Raw genomic sequence first — 24,339 nt, 5'->3', positions numbered from 1 at the left:
CTATCTATCCATCCATCCACCTACCTGTGTGTCTAATGAGGACTAAATGCGTCCCTCAGAGATTCTTGGCAGCAATCTTGGATGATAATGTATAAGGCAGCTCACAATGAAGTTTTATTAGGATGAAAACTGTAGAGCTGTCACACTTATTAAAGGTACCCATGTGACGGGCACCTGGGTGGCTCAGTCAGTTAAGTGTCCAACTTCGGCTCAGGTCATGATCTCATGCTTCATGAATCTGAGCCCCACATTGAGCTCTGTCTTGACAGCTCAGAGCCTGGATTCTGCTTTGGATCCTGTGTCTCTCTCTCTGCCCTTCCACACTCGTGCTCTGCCTCTCTCTATCTCTCAAAAATAAACATTAAAAAAAAAAAAAAAAGGTACCCACGTGAAAGTAGGCAACATGGACAAAACAATGTCCGGCCTTGACCTCTTTTGTGCGCTCTAAGGCAGGGCTTCTCAAACTCTGAGGAACCCCTAAATCACCAGGGAATCTCATTAAAATGCAGATTTAGATTCAGCAGATCTGGGATGAGGCCCAAGATTCTGCATTTTTCACAGGCTCCCACGTGATGTTGATGATGATGATCCAAGGACCATACTTTGATAGTGAGGTTCTGACAGCAACTAAATATAAATTGTAGGCATGTTAACACCCTGATATCTGCATAAACTCTAACATTTCTTAATAAAACTATCTATGACAACTCAGGAAGTCCCTATAACTCAGAGAATTCCTATACTGGTTTAGTAAAGGATACTAAAAAAAAATTCCTGAGTACATGATTATGACTGCTTATATACTTCTATCAAGAAAATATCTATACATGTTGTGAATTACTCCTTATTGCAAATGGTAAACACATTCCAAAGAACCACAAGCAAAGGAAAAACACTGAAGGCCTTCCTAGGTTACACAGATCCACGGACTGTAGCAAGCTTATAATACACAATGCAAATTACGATCCTTACGGTTTATATCGTTTATTATACTTCTGGCTAAGCTAATGCCAATGGGCTAAGCATAGCAGGGAAAGACAAAATAGTATGTGGAGAGAAGACTGACTCTAAAAAGTAAATGTGCTTGAGGGAAAACCCAGTGAGCAGGGAGGCAGAGCCTGAGTTGCAGCCCCCATGCTTTCACCCCCTTGCTGGGGGAGCTGAGGGAAACAGTCAGGCCTCACTGGGAAGTGGGCAGGGCGAGTGGAGTGGACGCTCCAGGCCCAGGCCCCTCGCCACTTCTATCGCCCATCTTGGCTGTGCGTCTCAGTCGCCTGCACTGAAGTGACCCCTTGGCATCCAGGACTGTTTTTTAAAACTGTTGCCAGCCCAAAGAAATCAATCTTTGTCTCATTTCATTCACTTGAGAAAAATCTTGTGTGCCAATTTGAAAAGCATGGGGGAGAGAGAGCCCAGAAAGAAAAGAAAGATGGAAACTGTATTTTATAGTTTTATTGAGAAATCCTGAGTGGCACTTTCCCTTTATTCCTTTTCTTTATTCCTTTCTCCTCTTTCTTCTGACGTCTTCTCTCCTTTCCTATCCTCTCTCTCCACCACTCAGGCAGCCAGGTGCATTCTCTTATTCCACCCATAGCTTCTCAGGAGGTTGGTGATGACTACTTTTAAAAAGATTTCTCTAGTCCCAGCGCCTGGGTAGCTCGGTCAGGTAGCCGGTGGCTTCTGGCTCTTGGTTTGATCATGACTCAGGTCATGATCCCACGGTTCATGAGTTCAACCCCCATATTAGGCTCTGAGCTGACAGTGTGGAGTCTGCTTGGGATTCTCTCTCTTCTCTCGCTGCCCCTCCCCCACTTGTGTGCTTTCTCTCTCTCTCTCTCACTCACTCAAAATAAATAAAAATTAAAAAAAAAAAGATTTCTGTGGTCAAATATGCTCAGAAAACCATGAGTCACAGAGAGCTCAAAGGTTTCTTCACCAAGGCCCATAGACACCATGCCTTGCCAAGAGGTGGGTAGGGGGCAACATTTTCCATATCTGACTGTAGAAACCAGCCTCTCCCCTCCCTTGCTAATGTTCTGAGGAAACTTCTCTGAGAAAGAGAGCTCTGGCCCCAAGATTTTAGACACAAGAGCCAAGCTGTTCTACCTTAAATAGGCTTGGTGGCCTTGGGCAAGTCACATAACCTCTCTGAACCTCCAGTTTCTTCATGTGTAGAAGGAGTCAAATGACATCTGCCAATGGTGCCATTGATTTTGTCACAAAATGAGAGCGTGACAAGTGTCAGGCACAGAGCTCCCTCTGCAACCTGGCTTTTCAGATTCAGAGGGGATATTAATCCATGTCGCCCAAGGGCTGGCCAGAAAAGTGTCCACTTTGGGGTCCTGGGTGGCCCAGTCAGTTAAGCATCTGACTTTGGCTCAGGTCATGATCTCATGGCTTGTGTGTTCGAACCCTGCATCGGGCTCTGTGCTGACTGCTCAGAGCTTGGAGCCTGCTTTGCATTCTGTGTCTCCTTCTCTCTCTGCCTCTCTCTCTCTCTCTCTCAAAAATAAATAAACATTAAAAAAAATTTTTTTTAAAGAAAGAAAAGTGTCCATCTTACTGAAAACTACTCTTGGAGATGAGGCACTGGCCTCTTTTCTGACCTCTGCCACTGTTTCTGAACTTGGCACGTGTCTTGTCCCATCGCTCAAACCCGAAGATTCCCTTCCAAGGGCTGCCTAACCGGGCTGTGTCTGTCTGTGTCAGTCCCAACAAATGGCACTCACCAAATGAATGAGGGAGAGAAAAGAAACAGGGAGACAGAAAAGGTCACAGAAAACAAACAGGCATGAATGAGGCCTGGCCAGAGACAGGAAACATGACTGTCCTGAGTCAGACCAGGCTTCACCTCATAGGAGGAACATGGCCTTGGGCAAGCGAAATAACCTCGCCGAGTCTCACTGTCCCCGTTTGAAAAATAAAGATGACCATGGCCATCTCACGGAGCCCTGTTAAAGAATGAAGAGAGATTTTATATGTAAAGCACTTCACACAAAACCTAGCCCAGAGTAGGAACTCAGCAGGAAAAGTAAAAAGTGAGCTAAGTGTTCTTGTTGGAGCTAAGAGGGAAAAACAGAATGTTATGATTCTCAAATCCAATTCTCTGATTTCTAGATTAGAAATTGGATATCATAATTCTTCTGAGGAAATCCTCAAAAAAGGACTATACACAGGGTAGAAAGTTTCATTGCCTACAACTGACTTCAGATATGCCCAATGGGGGGTGGTTGTTGTGGCTTTCCTGCTGCCTGACAGAGAGAGAGGTTGAGAGAGAGAGAGAGAGAGAGAGAGAGAGAGAGCCTTCTACCTGCTGGACTCCAAGAACAATAAAGTCAGCAATGGAAAAACAACGAGATTCCAGATTTGCTGAATGAGGACCTCCACCCCGACCATCCTCACAGACAGGTAGAAAGGCCACTTCCTTCAGGCAGGACACCCCTAGCTTCCTCCACCTACTACTGCATTCTTCCCTTACATATTTATTCATCTACTGTCTGTCTCCCTCACTGCAAGGGACGCTCCAGCAAGCAGGGACTCTAGCTGTCCCCAGGATCTATTACAGGCTGGCCCAGAGCAGGCTCTCAGTAAGTATCTGTTGAAAGAATGAACGGATCCCACATTAGTTATTTAATAAACATGACCACTCAAGGATTCAGAGTCCATTAAAACCATATGAAGGCCATGAGACTAGAAATTTTCAAAAATTAGCAAGGTTATTTATAACTCAAATGAACAGCTTTAATAGCGAATCAGGAAGTAAAGCGGCTTGGCAGTAACCAACTCAGCATGAGCGTGATCCCTCTTCACATTTAGATGTTCTAACCCTGCCTCTTAATGATTTCCTTATCAAGCCCAACTTAGGGGTTGCCTCCGGCCGTCCCTCCATCAGCGTCGCCTGCCACCGTCCTCTCCTATCTCACACTCCGGCAAGATCCAAACTACCCCAACGCGAACCTCCAGACTTTGACAGGCACCTCCTTCTCCACCTTGTCCATGTGGTGAACTCCTACTCGTCTGTCCAGACCCCACTTGAAGGCCACCTCTCCTGTCAAGTACTCCCTGATTTCTCTAGAGAGAATAAGCCAGTCCTCTCCTGTGTCAGCCTGTTTAGATTAGCTACCGCCATATCATTGGGCTAGACGTCAGTCCTTCTCTGGATCACAAACTTCTTGAAGGCACATGGTACACACCCTCAGTAAAATGTGTATCAGAAAAACAAATAAATGGATTCGTGACCACTGTTACACCTTCTATTCCCCCATCACTATCCCTCCCAGCTAATGACCTGACACCCAATGACAAGAGACTGCCGGGAAGGTTCTGAGGTAAACTTGTCCCACTTTATGGGGCACCTAACACTGCTAGGCACTCTCTTATTCTGTGAAGTTGGTGCTGGTATCCCCATTTTACAGATAAAGAAAATGATATTCAGGGAGCGCCTGGGTGGCTCAGTCGGTTATGTGTCCAACTTTGGCTCAGGTCATGATCTCACAGTTTGTGAGTTGGAACCCTGCATCAGGCTCTGTGCTGACAGCTCAGAGCCTGGAGCCTGCTTCAGATTCTGTGTCTCCCTCTCTCTCTGCCCCTCACCTGCTTGCTCTCTCTCTCTCTCTCTCTCTCTCTCAAAAATAAAGAAAACATTTAAAAAATTTTTAAGAAAATGATATTCAGGGTTGCCTAGGTGGCTCAGTCGGTTAAGCATCCCACTCTCCATTTCAGCTCAGGTCATGAACTCACAGTTCATGAGTTTGAACCCTGTATCGGGCTCTGTGCTGGCAGTGGGGAGCCTGCTTGGGATTCTCTCTCTCCCTCTCTCTCTGCCCCTCCCCTGTTTGCTGTCTTTTTCTCTCAAGATAAATAAATAAACTTTAAAAAAAATTTACAAAAGAGATAGTCTCCTCCAATTTTACTAAGCTATGAACTTTGATGTTGGAATGCTTCTTTGAGCATCTAGAAATAGACATTTTTAATACTCTTAAAAAGGAAAGAGTCAGCAGGACAGCAGCTGAAAAAACTAAAGCATTAAAACCAGAAAGATCTGGATATGAATTGTAGTTCTGCCAATTACTAGCTCTGTGTCCTGGGCACATTGATAAATGTCGTTGGACGTCAACGAACTCATTCTGAAAATGCAGGATTATTAGAAAAATCAGACAAAATGTGTCAAGTATGTGGCACACAGTGCCCCCTCCCTCAATAACTGGTAACTATAACCTATACCTCACTTAATTTTTTAATTACATTTTAAGATCACCACTTGCACATATGTAGCCCAAATCAGCAAACAAGATAAAAACATTTTTAAGCATACTGATAAAGGGGCACCTGGGTGGCTCAGTCTGTTAAGTGTCCGACTTCGGCTCAGGTCATGATCTCGCGGCTTATGAGTTCTTGCCCCGCATGGGGCTCTCACTCTCACTGCAGAGAGTGCTTTGGATCCTTTTCTCCCTCTCTCTCTGCCCCTCCCTCACCCACACTCTGTCTCCCTCAAAAATAAATAAATATTTAAAAAAATGAAACGTACTAATAAAAAGCATTGAGTAACATTTAATTTCTCAGAGCTCCAACAGAAAATATTGCCTTAGGTCAGTTGCTCAGAATTAGACCCCAGAAAGGAGTGTCCATGGAATTGAGTTAAAGAAGGGCCCCCAGCAGAGGGGGGAGGCAGGAAAGGGAAGAAGAAGCAGCCAAGCAAGGCTGCAATTTCAGGTGAGGACGCGGCCTCGGTCTGATCATACTAGGAGCTCTGCAGTGTAAATGACACCACGGAACCTGCAGGGAATTTGTAAGTTACCCCACAGAAGCTGGCCCTGGGCACCAATCAGTCATCAGCCAAGAAGAGGTTGAGGGAATGGGTTGGAGGGTACTTAGCTCCAGGCCAATCCCAGCTGTGTGTATGCATGTGTGCTCCTGTGCACATGGGTGTGTGCATGCATGCGCGTATGCATGTGTGTGTGTGCGTGTGTGTGTGAGTGTTGGGTTGGGGAAGAGCTCTGCTAGCTCAAGGCTCGCTCTCTGAAGAATGTTCCAGGTGTCAGGTCTCAGGAGCAAACATACACAGAAGCCAGGCTGAGCACCCAGGACCAGTGAAGGGAATCTGAGGGTGGCTGGTGGGGCACCGACAATATCTGCAACATTCATCAAGAGAAGTTCATGGAAACATATCTGCGTTGACTCCACCTTCCAATCACCACTGTTGGTTCACCACCAAGTGACGTACACTTAACTGTAAATACATTCATTTTTCTTCGGTAATTTATAAAGAACTAAGTTTGAAGTAGATATTTCCTGGGAGGGTAAAATTTCATTTTGAAGGTTTGCCCTCGGGCATCAAAAAAAAGAATGAGCTCTTTGACCTATTAGAGTCGTGATTTTCTGCTGAAGGAAGTTGCTGTCGGTCACGAGTAGGGGGCATGGACCCTGCCCAGGCAGAACTGACTGGGACGGAGAGGTGGCCAACTCCTCAAAACACCAGGAGAAAAACTGGCAGCAACACTCCTCAGCTCTTTCACACGAGCATATTCATGTAACCATCCACACTGCACGGAGAGTCTGGGATGCTATTGAAATTGCATTGTGCAATCCATGCATTTGGTTAACACAGGTCTGGAGTACAGGAATTAAAGACTCTGCTTTATCCAAGTAAATTCTCATAATTAAAAAATATAATTTCTTATACCTCTATGCCTTCTCTGTAGAAGGAAGATGGTGACCTAAAGATTTCAGATAACAGGGGCTTGATGGAAACAGCCAATTGGGTAGGTAGACTGAGTCACAAGATCACCTGAGAATTAACTAACATATTATTATAAATTATTACAAAAACATGAAATATCAAAATAATTTTTAAGTAACACACGCAATTAATTTTTAGGGTTGTGCATGGTTCAATATATACACCCCTTTTTTATGTTTATTTATTTTGTGTGTGTGTGAGAGAGAGAGAGAGAAAGAGAGAGAGAATTCCAAGCAGCCTACAAGCTGTCAGCATGGAGCTTGACACAGAGCTGGATCTCATAAACCCTGAGATCATGATGAGCAGAAATCAAGAGTTGGATGCTTAACTGACTGAGCCACCCAGGCGCCCTCATACATGCCCTTTCAAAAATTTCCAATAATATATATAATTTGGCCATTTGTAACTTAAAGCAATTATGTCAGCACATCTGGAAGACCCAAACTAGAGTAGGAGAGTACCCCCTACAAATGCCATATAAGCAGATACACTAAAATAAACGTCATCCAGAATTTCTGAGGGGCCCAAGAGAAAGATAACACTGATAATTAATGGGCACCTCAAGTTTTCACACCTAGATAGGAGTCTCAACTTTAAAGAAATAAATAGCGAGTGACCATGGCTGCCACCAAGGGACAGGGGCTGTTTACCACTTCAGGGACTCTCAGAACACCACATGAACTTAGGAGAGGAATGGAAAACACCTGTGGGTGCAGGGAAGAGGCGGGGGAGGTGACACAATGCACCCTAAGAATGACTGAGTGTCTTCCTGAAACAACATTCTCAACCATTACCACAGTTACAAATACCTGCGATGATCATTCAAGGTGAAACATTTACAAAAATCGGTGCTAAAATAAGGAACAGAGCTACTCAGACTTGGCGTCTCCCACTCTTGGCATATTTTGAATTCTGAGAATTCAGAGTCTGATTATAATTCTCCGCTTTCCCTTCCATTGTTTTATAATTGAAAAGAATCCGATATGTAGTGTAAGATGCCAAACAGAAGAAAAACAGAGAAGTCAAACCAAAATTAATACCGCCCAAGAATCCATGCCAACGAATGGGATTATCCAACACTGTGGCCATTGTTTTCCATTTCTAGCTTTTCATTGTGCAGGTCTGCACAGGGCAAATATGCTTTTTTTTTTTTTTTTTTTTTTTTTTTTTGCTGGTAATATCTGGGTTAGTTTCTTTGAATTTGCTATCCCAAAGCTCATTAGGTGATGGGTAAGAAAATCAACTAGAATAAAGTTCATAAAGAGGATGATCTACCTGACAATAATGAGGACTTCCCAGGTCTTACGGGATCTGATGCAAAAAATTCTGCTCCACACCACCCAGGGCCAGAGAAGAGGGATAAGTGGTTGGAGGAAGAAGGAGAAAGAGGACAGAGCTCCCCAAGTGGTAGGCAATCAACTACTTCCTAAACAGAGAATAAGTTATGAAGCATTAAGAAAGAAATATCTATTTAAGGAGATCTGGATAATTCTGTCCACAGAATAATCCAAACCACCCCAATACCCTACCTCTTGGTGATCCAAGAAGGAAGACTGATCCAGACCACAGGATGGCAAAGTGCTATTAGTAATTTGTTGGGAGGATAATAAGCAGGAAAATCAAGTGCTCTCTTCCTCTCTGGAAATGCACAAACTCGAAACTTCCTGCCTGACTTCAAGTTCTAGCCTTGTCTCTCAAAGCAAAAGGCACATATGCAGAGAATGAGTCCTCCGTAATGTTTTATTCACCATGATGAAGAGAAACAATATCTCTGCTCACTCTGAAAATGCATCATTTGAATTTTCAAACACTGATGCTTTTCTCCCAATAGCAACTGGGATTTCAAAATAAAAGGGATTTGACTCAAAGTGTAACAGCCATGAAACTAATTATAATGACCCTGCTCTTAGATGGACTTGAGCTGCATAAAAGGAATCGGTGAAGCTAGAACAACCAGAAGGAAAACTCAAGACACAACTCAAAGCCTGGGTCCTACCCACTTCTGGTCGCAAGTGGCCACAGTCATGTGATCACCAACAACCATGTTCTTTTCCATGACAGCGTAATGCAGGGGCGAATGCAGACAATGAACAAACTTGCAAACCCTCAATTTGGGGTGCGTGTGCGTGCATTTGTGTATGAAAGTTGAAGAATGGAAAGGGGTGGGGAGGTCACACTCCTGAAGCTGTTTGTGAATCTGAAGCGAAATTTTCTGCACACCTTGTAACATGAACGTTTCTCCCCTGCTCCCCAGCGATACCTTCCCCCAAGTCATCTTTCTTTTTTTTTTTTTAAATTTTTTTTTTATTAACGTTTATTTATTTTTGAGACAGAGGGAGACAGAGCATGAATGGGGGAGGGTCAGAGAGAGAGGGAGACACAGAATCTGAAACAGGCTCCAGGCTCTGAGCTGTCAGCACGGAACCCAATGCGGGGCTCGAACTCACAGACTATGAGATCATGACCTGAGCCGAAGTCGGACGCTCTACTGACTGAGCCACCCAGGCGCCCCCCAAGTCATCTTTCTTTACCAGAAACCAATTCATTATATTAATACATCACTGCTGCCCCCACTGGAGTGTTTTACATACACTTACACAATGTACACCTTGTTCTCATACCTTCCGCACCGTGAACCCTCATCAGACAAAAGGCCTGTAAGTCCTTACATGAGCCGCATTTCTGCCACCCTTTTGGTTTCTCCTACTACTCTCCTCACCTTCACTCTGCTCTAGCCACACAGGCCTCTGCTGCTCCTTCAACATGCAGAGCTCACCCCAGGCTCCATGCCTTTATGTTTGCTGTTCCCTCTGCCTGGAATGCTATTCCCTCAGATATCAGTGTGCTCACTCCCTCACTGCCCTGGACTCTTGGCTCAAATGTCATCTTATCAGACAGGCCCGTCTTAACTATTTATAAACGGCGAGCCTGTCACAATCCTCCTCTTACCTCGTTCCCTTTATTCATGGCGTCTGTCATTACTTGTAGATTACATCTGTGTTTCTTCCTCTGTCTTTCTTGTCTTCCCTCCATTAGAGTTTAAGCTCCATGAGGCAGAAACGTTGCTCTGCTTAGTATTAAATTTCCAGTGCCTTAGGGTAGCCCTACTCAAACACTCTTTTCAAATTTAAATTTAAATTATTTAATATTTTTCCTTTATTTCATGGTTTTAATTTAAGCCTTATCTTAAACAATATCATGAAACCAAGAGTATGATGTGCCAGGTATATTTTTTCTAATAAATACTAAAATAAATAGAGAACTACCCAAATTGAAGAGGTTAGCCCCTGAGTATCTGCTAAAACCATCTCATTATCACTGATAATATATGTGCCCAGCTTTGAGAAACACAGTATCACCCAAAGGCAATGGAGACCAGTGGCAAAACATGTTAGGCACATCCCATGGCAACACACACTAGTGCTAAAGTAGTGAATCTGGCAAGGAAACAAGTGTTATTTATTCCTAATATTTCTGAGTTTCACAGCACAAAACATTAAAGTTGGAGTCCTAAGGCCTGGGTCTGGCACAAACCAACTATGTACCCTTAAGGCCAAGTGGCTTAAGCTCCCTGGGCCCAACGTCCTCACCTCTGTAACAAAGGCTTCGGATGATTCGTAAGCCTGCTGCCAGTTCTCTGTCTTTATTCTAACAATCACCACAAAGATGCAAGAGGGAATCCTAAAGCAATTAATGTTATTAATATTTAATATTTAATCATTGTGATAAAGAAAAATAGAACAATTCCCATAATATCTTTGCTCAATGTCTTTGTGAAACAGAAAATAATATTTTATGAAATAAAATAATATTTTTGACACAGTTATACTGTGACTATCTTTTCCATAATCCTATGACCCATACCAATGTAGGCGGCCAGATACAAAACATCCAGTGCCTCAAGGAAGGGTTATCCAGGTAGAACTAAAATGAAAAAGTTGAAATCCTGGTCAAGGCCAGACTGCTCTTTTTTTTTTTTTTTTTTTTTGTCCTCCAATGGAAGGCAGTATGTATAAGGAAAGATTGACTTTAAAAAAACACCATTCTGCAACCCTTAGAAATTAAGTAAAAATTTCAGGAAAGGATCAGAGCTAGATACTGAGCTAGTAGGTTAAAGTTTTGGGGGAAGAGGACATTTGCTAGATGCCGAACTATCACTCCACAAATTCCTTACCAGTTGCAAAGAAAAACTTAAATTTACAAGGAAAAGATGTGGTGGTCACCTTCTTTGAAAATTATTCCAACTTACACTAATAGCGTGACAACCTGACATTATGTGCTTCCAAATGAGATGCAACGTAAAGTGCACAGCATCTCTGCGATGGCCATCTTCCCAAAAACATTTCACTTAAACCTAATCGAACCTTTAGAAATAAGTTCCAATTCAAGGAAATACCGGGAATAAATGACAGATTAAAGAATCCACCCAGAAAAAAATCATCATCTATGTTGCCAGAATGCAGGACACCTGGCTGGTCCCCTCAAAATGTTAATGTCAGGAGGAAAAAAAGCATGGAGGGAACCTTCTAGACTGAGGGCACCACAACAGCACAATCACCAAATGCAGTGTGTGAGCTCTCGGTTGATTTCCATTTGAAATAGAAGGTGTAAAAGACACTGTTGAATAACGGGGGGGGGGGGGGGGGGGGGGGGGGAATCCGAAGATGTACGACGTATTATCTGATATTACAAAGCTGTTCTAACTTTCTTGGGTGCAGTGATACTGGTATCAGGGTTGTGCTTTTAGGAGCTACTGTGTCCTTAGTTTTCAGAGACATGTGCTGGAGAGTTTAGGTGTGAAGTGACCTGATATGGGCACCTTATTTTCAAACAGCAGAAAGTTAAACGGAGGTTGAACCTTGGTGTTGAGTATACAGATGTTCGCTGTAATATTCTTTCCAATTTTCTTCTTGTTGAAAATTTCATCATAAAAAGTTGGAGAGATCTACATAAATGGCAAAAATTATTTGGAAGAAGATGAATCAGGAAGAACACTGTTCTTATTCTTTCTGTCCCCATAGGAAGAACAGTGTCAGAGAGGAGGCCAGCAAGTTAGCTGCAGCTAAGAGGAGCCTAGTAAAGTATTGGCGGTCGGGGATCCATAGCACCTCTAATCGGGGTTGCAGATTCAAACCGCAAGGAAGCCGGGCGCCTGGGTGGCTCAGTCGGTTAAGCGTCCGACCAGCTCGGTCATGATCTCGCAGTCTGTGCGTTCAAGCCCCGCATCGGGGCTCTGTGCTATTGGCTCAGAGCCTGGAGCCTGCTTTAGATTCTGTGTCTCCCTCTCTCTCTGCCCCTCCCCTGCTCACGCTCTGTCTCTCTCTCTCTCTCTCTCAAAAATAAAGACTTAAAACTAATAAAAAACACATGAAGAAGCCTGTGAGCGCCTGGGTGGCTCAGTCAGTTAGCATCCAGTTCTTGGTTTCAGTTCAGATCATGATCTCACGGTTCATGGGTTCACATGAACTTGCATCTGTGCTGACAGTGCAGAGCCTGCTTGGGATTCCCTTTCTTCCCCTCCCCCACTCTCGTGCACGTACACTCTCTCACTCTCAAACTAAACAAATAAACGTAAAAAAAAAAAAAAATTGAAGAAGCCTGAGTCCACCTTTCTGGGAAGACCTACAAAGGTGGCTAGGAAGCCAGAGCAATCCCAAGCCCATAATGGCATGAGAGTAATAAATTAGGGAGACCATCGTGTGTCCAGGCACAGATCCCACATAATCCGCACCATTGTCCAGAAACTGAAATGCAACCTGAGGAAATGGAGAGGAGAGACCAGTGTGAGAGACCCTGACTTGGCGGAACAAACAGAATTTTCTGTGCTTGCCCATAATTGTCTGGGATTGCCATGCAGACATCATATTTCTTACGTTCATAAGAAGGAGACCGTGGTTGCACAGTGGAGGGAAAAAAAAAGACTATCTCAATAGCTCACTGTGCACCAAAATAATAAAAGATATCACCAGAAGTACATGGCAGACTCTTGTAGTGAGTGTGTGATTGTTTTCGCTGGTTTTGTAACAGGATGGTAGACATTGAACCTGGAGGGGACCCTCAGATGCCTTTCATTCCTGTACTGTTATTTCTGGTCTTCACCCAATTTCCTGTCAGGGATGATCTAGGAAGGAAGTGTGGGAAAGGCTCAGTTGGGTGACTGACTCCCCTCAGGTCTCTCCAGGACTACTAACGTGGACAACTATGACTGTAAATAGGAACACCACCTCATTCCCAACATTCTCCGCTCCCACACCACCTCCGCTCCTGAACTCACGCTCCCTTCTTGCCTTCCACTGTCACTACTCAGGCTGGAGAAGACACGTCTGCTTTCAATTCTGGGTATTAGCTTCTTAGTACTAACAACTTAGTACTAATGACTCAGTACTAACAGAATGAAGATCTCTGTCTCCCTCTCTCTCTCTCTCTCTCCTCCTTTGTCCCTTCTTCCCTCCCTCTCATTCTCTCTATCCTCGGACCTCTAAAGCTTCCGGACAATCACAGAAGAAGCCAGTGACTTCTACTTTTGCTGATGCCTTGACGAAAACCACGATCTCCCACTGCCATCTGCCTGCTCAAGCCTTGGCTTCTCTCGCAGGAAATGCAGCGTCTTGGTCTATGGATATAATAACATGGATGAAAATCGACAGTGTAAAGAAGAATTTATATTCTCCAATAGCCCTCTTTTCATCTCTAGCAGGCTGTAAATATATCAAAAGTCAAAGGCTACTTTGGGGGCACCTGGCTGGCTCAGTTGGAAGAACACGTGATTCTTCATCTCAGACTTGTGAGTTTGAGCCCCACATTGGGTGTAGAGCTTGCTTAAAAATAAAGTCTTAAAAAATATATTAGAGCCTAGTTTTGTTAAAAGAAATCGCTTTCCCAGCTGTAATCTCCATGCAAGAGGGAAGCAGGGAAGCACATTTGAACAGGAGGCTCCATGAGCTCTGAGGAGAGGGGGTTTCTACCCCACCCCACCCCTAACTTCCCTTCCTGCCCCTTCCCTATGGTAAGTGCCTCTCCCCCGCCCTCCCCCCAAAAACCCAGTAAAGCGTACATATCCAATCTATCAATGAATAAAAGAGACTTCTTATAAACTCAAAACAATTTTAACAGGTGAATCATTCAACGGACAATAAAATTAAGAATTTTCAATAATTCAAACCTAGTGCCTTTAAAGAATGAAGGGTTTAACACAAACATGTTTCAGCAGCTTTATATTCATAATGCATGTCCATAAACTACAGACACATTATAATTACAATTTTTTCTATAAACTCAACTAATAAATAAGCCTGAAAACACTAATATACACTGTATACACATGGCACATTTTTCTGCAATTCAGACTCAATATAAACTCAGATGGGACTCTCCCCATGATCTTTTCCTTAATGATGTATTATTACTATAACATAAGTCTGAAAAATAACTACCTTTTATGGAATTAGTTCAGTGAGCCAATCACTAAACTAAGCACTAATTTAATTCTTATAATCACCTGAGAGATGGTATTATTTCCTCATTTAACCAAAGAGGAATCTAAGATTTAGAGTTTAAAAAATTCCTCCCAAGTTATGGATAGCAGGTAGGAGATCTGGGATTTGAACCCAAGCCTGTCTGATTCATGAGTCTCTAATAGTATATTCCTCTATGCTCCTAGGTTTGAAGACTGAAGAGTTAGCAAGTTACAAACATGAAGGATGTGCAGAATTCGAACAGACTGTTTTCCAAAGTGCCACGGGACAATTCTGCTGATTTAGAGCTAAATTTATTCCCAGAGTCATTCAGTCTCTTTGCCCAAAAGAAAGGAAGATAAAATCGAAGCATATGTTAGAATTTAAGCCAAGCTATTATCTGTCCTCTTCGTACATTCTGAAAAGCTTGTCCACCAAAAGCAGATGCTAGGAATGAAGAGGAAGAAAACCAAAAGAGAGGGGAAGAATGTGAAATTAGGGAGCACAGAGACGGGGAAGAACAAAATGAAAGGCGGGGAAAAAAAAGAAAGGTTAAAAGGAGAGAAATGGGAATGGAGTGGAGAAGAACACCCCAGATGTACTGATCTGGGAAGTCCTTTGGAAAGTATGCCATGACCTCTGTGAGGAGGTCAAAGTGGGCTCGCCACAGGGTTTGCCGAAACCAAAGAAAGGGGAATGATTTTTCCTGACTTTTAACTGCAAAACCTAATTTCTTAAGGGATCCTTCATCTTTTAGCGAAACACTAGGAGTGTGGAAGGTCCCTAAATGATACTTGTGCACTTTAAACACTTCAGGAAGGCACGGGCCCTCCCCTGAACCACACTGGGCTGGGGCGGGGTGGAGGGGGGGGTGCATTGCCCAAGTAAGGCAGGTCATTTAAAAAGTCCGAGGTCAGGGCACTTGCAAGGCTAAGGGGAGAAAAGCTGGTGCTTCCTGTTTCCCAGTGGAGCCATTTCCTGAAAGTTCTACACCCATGATCAGTCTGCTGCAAAGAATAAGCATGTTCTGTCCTCACAGAGACATAACCCAAATGTCGGCCTTAAAAGATGGAAGAGAGATTGGAGAACAGATTTTCACCTCACAAATGTATGGGGAAACGTTTTGTATAACACGCTCCAAATGACAGAAAAGGAACACTTGAGCTAATCCCCTTTTTCCAATAAATTTGCAATCTGTCAAATTACCCACAACTCTTTCCACTGAATGTCTTTTCGTGGATATCTGAAAATTGTTTTACAATTCTCCATTAAGAGACCATGACAATATACTTTGAGTTCAATCTGAAGCAGGGAGGAGGGCAGTAAAAAAAAAAAAAGTTCCTGTGAAAACCTACATTCTGATACTACCTGGTGAGGCTTACACTCCCATAAATGAGAATCAACAAAGCTCATTACTTACTTTCCAAAAGAGTTAAATGCTACGTTTTCCAAAGTCTCTTTTTTGTTTTATTAGGGGTTTTCTGATTCCAGAAAGTTAAAATAATATTCTTGGTCTCTCTGAAAATGTCGCACGAAAATTTGTGCAAATATCTTTATCTATCTCTGGAGGGGGAAAAACAAAGTACTTAACACCAAGTTGAAAAAAAAATTCTAAAAGATTAAAATGCTAAGTTAACACACACACACACACAGAGTAAAACTAATGAAAGAAATATTAAGAAGTATGTTTACAACCTTAGAGAGGAGAAGCCTTCCTAAGTAAGAAGTAAAGCTTAGATGAAAAAGATGGGCACGTTTGCTTCTATAAAAAGGTAAATAAATCTTTTGTTTACCAATAGATGCTATTTTTTTTAATGTTTATGTATTATTCTTTGAGGGAGAGAGAGAATGAGCAGGGGAGGGGCAGAGAGAGAAAGAGAGGATCCCAAGAAGGTTCTGCGCTGTGAGCACAGAGCCTGATGCAAGGCTCAAACTCATGAAAAGTGAGATCGTGACCTGAGCCAAAATCAGATGCTTAACTGACTGAGACACCCAGGTGCCCCTACCAAAAGACACTCTTTAAAAAAGGTAAAGCCTACAAAAGCATTAGAGCAACCTATATAATCCATAAAAGATGAATGTATATAACGTATAAAGTAAGTCAGCAAATCAACCAGCAAAATGAACATTCCTTCTCATTGGTCACTGATGAAGATGTTTTACCTTGTTATTCATCACACTATCACTTTAACTGAATTGGCAAAAATATAAAAGATGGATAATATCTGATACAGATGAAAGTATAAACAAAGGATACCCTCACCTACTACTGGTGAGAGTAAGACTGACAAAGCATTTATGCAAGATAATCTATCAACATACAAAGTATGCACAACTTTTCGCTCAGCAATCCACTCCAAGTATCAATCTTTATATGTAAGGCATTATTTGAAATACTTTGCTGAAAACGTGGCATAAATATAAACTTTAAAACATAACAACATAAACATTAAAAGGAGACAATAGGGGCACCTGGATGGCTCAGTGGGTTAAGCATCTGGTCTTGGTTTCGGCTCCAGTCATGATCTCATGGTTCGTGAGATAGTGCCGTGCGTCAGGCTCTGTGCTGACAGCGTGGAGCCTGCTTGGGATTCTCACTCTCTCCCTCTCTCTCTGTCGCTCCCGCTCTCTCCCTCACTCTCTCTCAAAATAAATAAACTTAAAAAAAAAAAAAGGAGGGGCGCCTGGGAGGCTCGGTCGGTTAAGCGTCTGACTTCGGCTCAGGTCATGATCTCGCAGTCCGTGAGTTCGAGCCCCGCGTCAGGCTCTGTGCTGACCGCTCAGAGCCTGGAGCCTGTTTCAGATTCTGTGTCTCCCTCTCTCTCTGCCCCTCCCCTGTTCATGCTCTGTCTCTCTCTGTCTCAAAAATAAATAAACGTTAAAAAAAAATTAAAAAAAAGGAGACAATAAATCACAATTGGTCAGTAATAATAATCGTAACAATTACTACATGCCAGGAACTTTCCTGAGTGCAAATATACATACGCTCAGTGTATCTCACAACAGCTCTATGAGGTGGGAGAGTGCCCCACAATTATTGCCCCATTCCAGACGGAGATACTGAGGCCAGGGAGGATGAGAAAGTTGTTTAAAGTCACACAGCTTACACCTGGCAGAGGCAGGTTTCAGACCCAAGGAAACTGGTAGCAGACTACTCAGAAAGACTATGAAACAGAACGCATGAGATACCCAGGAACTGACACAGAAAGCTCCACAAGGCAAAGTGCTACCTTAAAACAGTTGCAGCCTTGGTTTGGGATTAAAATTTCTTTATTGCAACCAAAAATGAGTCTGTTTGATTATCTACCTACTAAGTGAAGCCACAGATTTCATTATTTACATAACATATGCATTCTGGATGGTTAAAGAAAGTTCTCCCTCGCAGTGGAAAGGGGAGTAAGAGAGGAGGGTCAAGTGCAATCCCACTTTTGGCTGCACATATTGCCAAACTGCTGGAAACTGTGAAAAACAAGAATGCATTCATGTGTTACTGTTATAATTTTTTAAAGCTATTTGTGTTTAAAAAAAAAAAAACAGTGGGGGTGCATATGGAAAACAGTTTGTCCTTCCAGATGTTTCTACAACTGCGCTTCTGGCTTGCGAACACATTTTTCCTTCTTTTAAAAAGTTGATCCAAATATCTGTTAGTCAACCTCCTCAACTTTACAGAATTGCTTTCAGTTCATAGAAAAGGCTTTAACCTTCACCTTCTCTAGCTTCAGTCCCACTATATGTTTATGACTATTTTTAAATAACCCAATTTGCGGCTGCTGTTGAAAGACCTTTAGAAGATCATGTATAAGAGGAAAGCCGGGGTGCCTGGGTGGCTCAGTCAGCTGAGCGCCCGACTTGGGCTCAGGTCATGATCTCACAGTTTGTGGGTTCAAGCCCCGCATTGGGCTCTGTGCTGACCGCTTGCTCAGAGCCTGGCGCCTGCTTCAGATTCTGTGTCTCCTTCTCTCTCTGCCCCTCCCCCACTCACGCTTTGTCTCACTCTGTTTCTCAAAAATAAGTAAATGTAAAAAAAAAAAAAAAAAAAAAAGAGGAAAGCCAAGCCATGGACCTTGAAGCTGAGGTGAAGAGAGGCCGGCACTGCACTCTCACGGAGTGCAGCGTTTTGGTCAACTGCGAACTGGAAAAGATCTGCAGCTCACATGGTGGGAATGAGGGCACATCAGCGGTTTACGTGCAAGGACAGGAGGCTGCAGACGAAATCTGCAGGCTGTCCACACGGAAGGAGAGAAAGGGCTTCCTCTTCCATTTCCTCCTGTGGGATCTCTTCGGGTCACTTGGATATATTTACTCTAGAAGGAGGAAGGACGCACTGGTACTCAGGAAATAAATAGCTGTGTGGATTCCCTTCAGAAAATGCGAGGAACACAAAGTTGATGGTCACGACTCCCCCGCCAGGGTGGCAAATGCCACGGCCCCTCCACCCTTCTGGCTCTCTCTCCTATTTTTTCCAGGCCTGCACACCATCCATGCCACCAGGCCGGGCGTCCAAAGTGGATGCTCTTGGAAAGCCTGGTAGCCCTTGTGCCCCCTGATGCTTGCATTTCCCCATCCTGCACACTTTCCACATCTTCAGTGAAGAAAGGGAGCCAGGAAGCAATGTGACAACTGAGCACGAGACTTGGTTACAACACGCTCCAGGTAAGAGCACCCGGAGGCCTGGTTGCCTGTTCCTTGGGCAACACGGGGGCTCTGGAAAAGTCCTGGAGCCCTGTTTCAGTGGAAACTGAAATTAAAATAAGTCAGAGGATCCTCAAGAAAAAAACGGATAAAATCATGCATCTATGTATAAGGGTATGGATACAGACATAGACATAGATCCATGTTAAGCGCATGTATAAATAATCCCTATGCAGATGACCAAGCACTAACAGAGACCTTTATTCAGGGCTTCTGTGAATATGGGAACCAGTTATTCAACCAAAAAGCAATCGGATGGTGTAAAGACATAAAAATGAGCACAGAAAAACACACTGGGGTAAATTCTACTTCCTGACATTTTTAACGACAAAGGGCCAGTAGTCTATTGAACGCTGGCAATAAGAAGCTTCAAATATATTCAGCATTAACGAAAGATAAATCCTAGGTTAGCGCCAAGACAGGAGCCACTCGCTGTGAGGCCCTTCTGCCAGCTTCAAAGCTAGACAAAGACACATACTCCAAGGCCATACATTCAAAAGCAGAGAGGCAGAAATTGAAGAAGCTCGTGTGCAAAATGGAAAGCCATAGTGAACCCTCCACACTTAAACAACACTAATTGTTTAAAACAGAGTGTGAAGGGGCACCTGGGTGGCTCAGTCGATTAAGCGTCTGACTCTTGATTTCGGCTCAGGTCATGATCTCACAGTTTGTGAGTTTGAGCCCCACATAGGGCTCTGTGCTGACAGCAGGTAACCTGCTTGGGATTGTCTCTGCCTCTCTCTCTGCTCCTCCCCTGCTCACTCTCTTGCTCTCTCTCTCAAAATAAATAAACTTAAATAAAACTGTGTGAAAACCCACAAATCCTAAGAGAAAACCTAGCAAAGTAACCTCTTGTTTGGGGCCATTACTTATCTGGAACCATCAAGTAAAGGAGGGGGTGGGGAGGGAGGGACTTTGACCCCTTAAAAACTCAGAAAAGCTCTGAAATTTCTCTTTAACCATTCACATATGAGCGATCCTCCAAATATTAACTGTTTTCCAATTACTAAAGTGAATGGAGTTAACAATTCTCTGTGATCATTCATTCAGTCAGTTAATACTTATTGAGTGCCAATTTGGATGATGGACAAGACCACTACAGGCCGTGTAGAGCTCACAGTTAGGACTTCATGGGCAAGACAGCCCCCATCAGCCTTTGGTTGCAGTGAATGGACAGAACAGAGAATTAACCCTAGGAAGCTTCCAGTCACATAAACCCACCTCCGGAGAACATGCCACCACTCACTGGTTATATTCTAAAATCTAGATTGAACTCCCAGGTTTGTTATTTAGAGATCACCTTCCCGTGGAAGCAATGCCATCAATAACGCTTGGGTCCTCAGGTCAGTCCGGAGCTTGAGTTTCCCTGTATTCTGCTGCAATGTGATTTAAAGAGGTTTCTGGTTACCCCAGGCCCTTCCAATCAACAGGCGTAAAGTATGGTTTATGATCCTGAGGCTGCTACTGTGATTGGAACGGTCGACACTGGAGCCTGAAGTCTGCGATGCCGGGATGGGCAAGAGGCCGTAAATGCCTGGTGGGTGGGCGGGCTGCCACCCTGCTCTCTCAATCTGTCTCCAGGACGAGGGAATGGGAACGGAGGTAGAATCCCCCGAAGGTGCTTCTGAGGGCAAGAATTACATTTGGAATAGCTCATTTGCACATCACACAGAACGAAGGCATTGGTTCTGGCCAAGGCTATGCACATTTCATATCATCGTTACTGAGGAATCACCACTCACACGTTTCCTGGTTATTTCAGGAGGTATGATTGTGGTTTTCCATTCTTCCCTTTTTAAGGCACACCATTTTTCAGCAGTGATCCCAGCACTCATAGCATTTAAAGTACATTAACTTCTATTAATGTTTAACTACCACTTTTCATGCAGCTTCATTGGCCCTCATCTTCCCTTCTAGACCCCCCAAAATTATCAACTCAGAATCTGACTAGTAAAACAATAACTTCAGCTCAGGCCCTTTGTGTTCAAACCATGGCACGGATAGATGTGAGGTTAAAAATAGAAAAAGAAGCTATTCTAAATAAGACCATGAGTCTCCAAGACACTTTTCTTTAAAACAATTTTATTTATGTTTGGAAATAAGGGAGTGAAACATACGACATCGCAGCTACTGCCTGAAGGAAGTCATTTACTGGCTCTGGGACAAGGTTCAGCAAGATCTTTCTTACAATTCATTAAGGATACCCTTAGGTTATACATGTTCGGGAAATGTAGGTGCTTTCGCAGTAATCATCCCGAATTATCCAAATAAAAATACTGTTTCAGTCTTTGTTCTGGAGTCTCTATATGAAATATAATCTTCTCTGAAATAAATGTCTACCCTTTACTCTCCTCCATCACTGCACCTCAGAGTATGTGAACGTTTACAGATCATTGTGTCGGTTGTTTTCCTTAACACAGAGCTGGGATGGGGTGCCTCCTGAATACTGTCCCTAGGGTTTCCAAAGCTTTTGTGCGGCTCCCTGTAGAACCTAGACAAATTTTCTCTCTGAAGAGCCCATGAGATGAAAGATCTCAAACTAAACCCTCAAGATGTGGGAAGTATGGTGCTCGTATCTGACTCTCTCCAGTAAAATCCCTGCTTGGAGACATCCACTCCAAATGCCTCTAAGGAAACAGAGCACCTGATCAGAATGAGGAAAACAAAATGCCACAGTGGCTGGCTGAAATGCAGAGAACAGCAGCCTAGCCTGGACCTAGGTGCCAAGTGAACACAGGGACCCAGAAAGGTCTGCAAAGCAATGCCCCTCCCCCATCTTGTCCCACAGAAGGTGCTAGCCCACGTTGATCCCATAGAACGCTGATTCCCCAGGAATGCTTGTGCTATAGCAGTACCGGCGTCCCATGGAAACTGTTAGAAATGCCAGGTTTCAGGCCCACCTCAGACCTATTAAATCAGAAACTCTCGGGGTGGCCCAGAAATCTGTGTTTTCACAAGCCCTCTAGGACTTGTGGATACAAAGTCAAGTGTGTAGGAGCACCTGGGTGGCTCAGTTGGTTAAGCACCTGACTCTTGATCTCAGCTCAGGTCATGATCTCCGGGTTCCTGAGTTCAGGATTCTCTCTCTCTCCCTGCACCCACCGGTGCTCGTGCCTGTGAATGTACGTCCTCTCTCTCTCTCTCTCTTTCTCTCTCTCTCTCTCTTAAAATAAATAATTTGTTTTAAACCACAAATATTTAAAAAAAAAAAGTCAAGTTTGTAAACCACCATTACAGGACTAATTAAAATCACCATAGTACGGTCTCTCTTCCAGGCCTTATTTATAATTGGAGAATGAGAGATCTCTTCCTCTTCCAAAAGAAATGTCAAGAAATCAGCAGGTCAAGGAATGTCACGAGGAGATCTGGGGGCTTTTCAAGGCCCAATTTACCACCACTCCTCCCTGTTCATTTCAGCTTTAGGGATTTTGATCATGGACACCAATAGAGGGAGAGGACGGAACGTCAGAAATGGATCCACTCCACCCCAGAGCCAGGTATATGCTGGATGGCCTGCTGCTACATAAACATCACTTCCAAATAAGTAAGGAACACGAATAGTAATTGTAATGAACCATACAGATCAAGAAAACCCGCCACATTGTCTGCAACAAAACTAAGCCACCACTAAACCTTCACAGCTTTCCCAAGCTAGTGGCCATTTATGAGAGACCACACAAAATTCAACAATAACATGTTAGTCAATACATAAGTTTAAACTTCGGAGCAAATGCTTTTCAATCACTAAAACTCTTGGCTACTTCTAGAAAAAGAACATTTTAACAAATTTTTCCCCTAAAATGAATTTTCAATCCTCTGATAGAGACCCATGGTCTATTCTTCGGCAACACAGCCACGGATTTTTTAATCGAGCGCTAGGAATCTTTCCATTAAAAAAAAAAAAAAAAAACCTCATTCACAAAGCTTCAGAGTACAGCCACAGGTTGTTCGGATTTTGCTTCCCAACACAGTTCAAATCTCAGAAGATGAGACTTTATAAAAGCAGCAGCGACAACAAAAAGCATTCCACAGAAGGTCTAGAAGTCAACTGTAGAGCAGGAAGGACCTTTCTGCACAAAGTACGTGTCCGTAACTGGCCTACGGCCACCAAGCCTCGCCTGCCTTTCTGAAGCCAAAGGAAAACTCAGGCACTATTCGCCTATATCATTATTAGTCACTTGATACTCAGGAAACCAGTTCTGTGTCTTCTGGGACAACTGTCCTCATTGGAAAGTGGGTACTGCTGGGTAATCAACATTATTTTGCTCTGCCTTGATTTGTAGTATCATATCCTCGTTGCTATTTTTTCAGCCTTAAAACCTAGTCATCGTAAATCTAGCTGCTTCTCTCTTTAGTGGTAATTAGCATTAGTCATAAGCCAAAAAATGATTCCACATAAGAAATAAAATAAACACAACCCTTCTTACCTTTCATGCCAAACTTGGAGTGTCTTGCCAACTTCAGCAGAAACAGCATCACCAGCAGACAAAATCCCACCACAGACGCAATGACCACCACAGCATAGACCTAGAGGAAAGGAAGGGAGGGCCGTTATGACCTTGCTCATTGGTTCCTTACCTCCAGATGATGGTGATAATGACGATGACACGTTCATATTTGCTACTTGTCCTGCCAGGAACCTTGTGTCTATCAACTCCCTTATTCCTCAACAACCCTACAATGGAATATGTAGGTCTTATTACTATCTTTACTTTACAAATGAGAAAATATAAGTTAAAGCTTATAAAAATATCAGTGTAATTGATATTATGGAGACATAGAGATACATTACGCTCTCCCCATCTGCCTATCCTCCTAGCTGCCTTACCTGAAGAGAGAAGAGAAAGTATATGAAATTTGAATGACAAACTACTGTTATTTCTGAAGCGACGAAAGATACAGTGGGGTTCATTTTGCTATGCTCTCTACCATTGTGCATGTCAGAAAGTTGTCCATAACAAACAGATTTTTTTTTTCTAAGTTGGCTGTTGAGGCTCTTAGAAACCAGAGTCCCCTGGAGCTGTGACTAGGCCCAGAAGGGAGCGGGAGGGGCCCCTGCCGGTGAGTTTATTTGTGAAAGTTTATTAAGTTGCAGACTTAGGATTTGCACACATTTGTGCATGTACGATAGAGGTCAATACAAAGTTTTTTTAAGCCTAAAAACGTAATTGCAACATGCAGATTATACAAGTAGAGAGAGTAGTTGCAGATCTACGTGAATCCTGCCACCACCCTAAGCGAGATCACAGAGGCACAAGTGTGTAATGTTAATGAAGTACATATTAACATTTGAGAAGCCAAGATAGAAGCAGGACGAGGCATCTCCTTCCATTCCTGCTGCTCATCCCAAGGTCCTGCTCCCAAGAAAAGTGTGACTTTCTAAACCAGGAAGTGGCCAATTTTGGCTGTAAAGGGTCAGACAGTAAATGCTTTAGGCTTTGGGGGCCATAGAGT

The 24,339-nt window shown here is 43.3% G+C and overlaps 1 protein-coding gene across 5 annotated transcripts in view; it reads right to left on the bottom strand.

The window, feature by feature from the left end:
* NTRK2 (neurotrophic receptor tyrosine kinase 2) overlaps positions 1 to 24,339 on the bottom strand; it is a 335,800-nt gene that overhangs the window by 238,766 nt on the left and 72,695 nt on the right. For all 5 annotated transcript variants that reach the window (XM_053907837.1, XM_019423519.2, XM_019423521.2 and 2 more), the window contains exon 11: positions 23,313 to 23,412. In XM_053907837.1, the coding sequence (XP_053763812.1) occupies positions 23,313 to 23,412 (100 nt within the window). The remainder of the gene's footprint in view (positions 1 to 23,312; positions 23,413 to 24,339) is intronic.

The sequence above is a fragment of the Panthera pardus genome, unplaced genomic scaffold (genome assembly GCF_024362965.1).
Source record: "Panthera pardus isolate Hobbes unplaced genomic scaffold, ASM2436296v1 HiC_scaffold_20, whole genome shotgun sequence".
NCBI lineage: Eukaryota > Metazoa > Chordata > Mammalia > Carnivora > Felidae > Panthera > Panthera pardus.
Note: the sequence above shows the minus strand (reverse complement) of the source record. Positions and strands in the feature narration are given on the sequence as shown.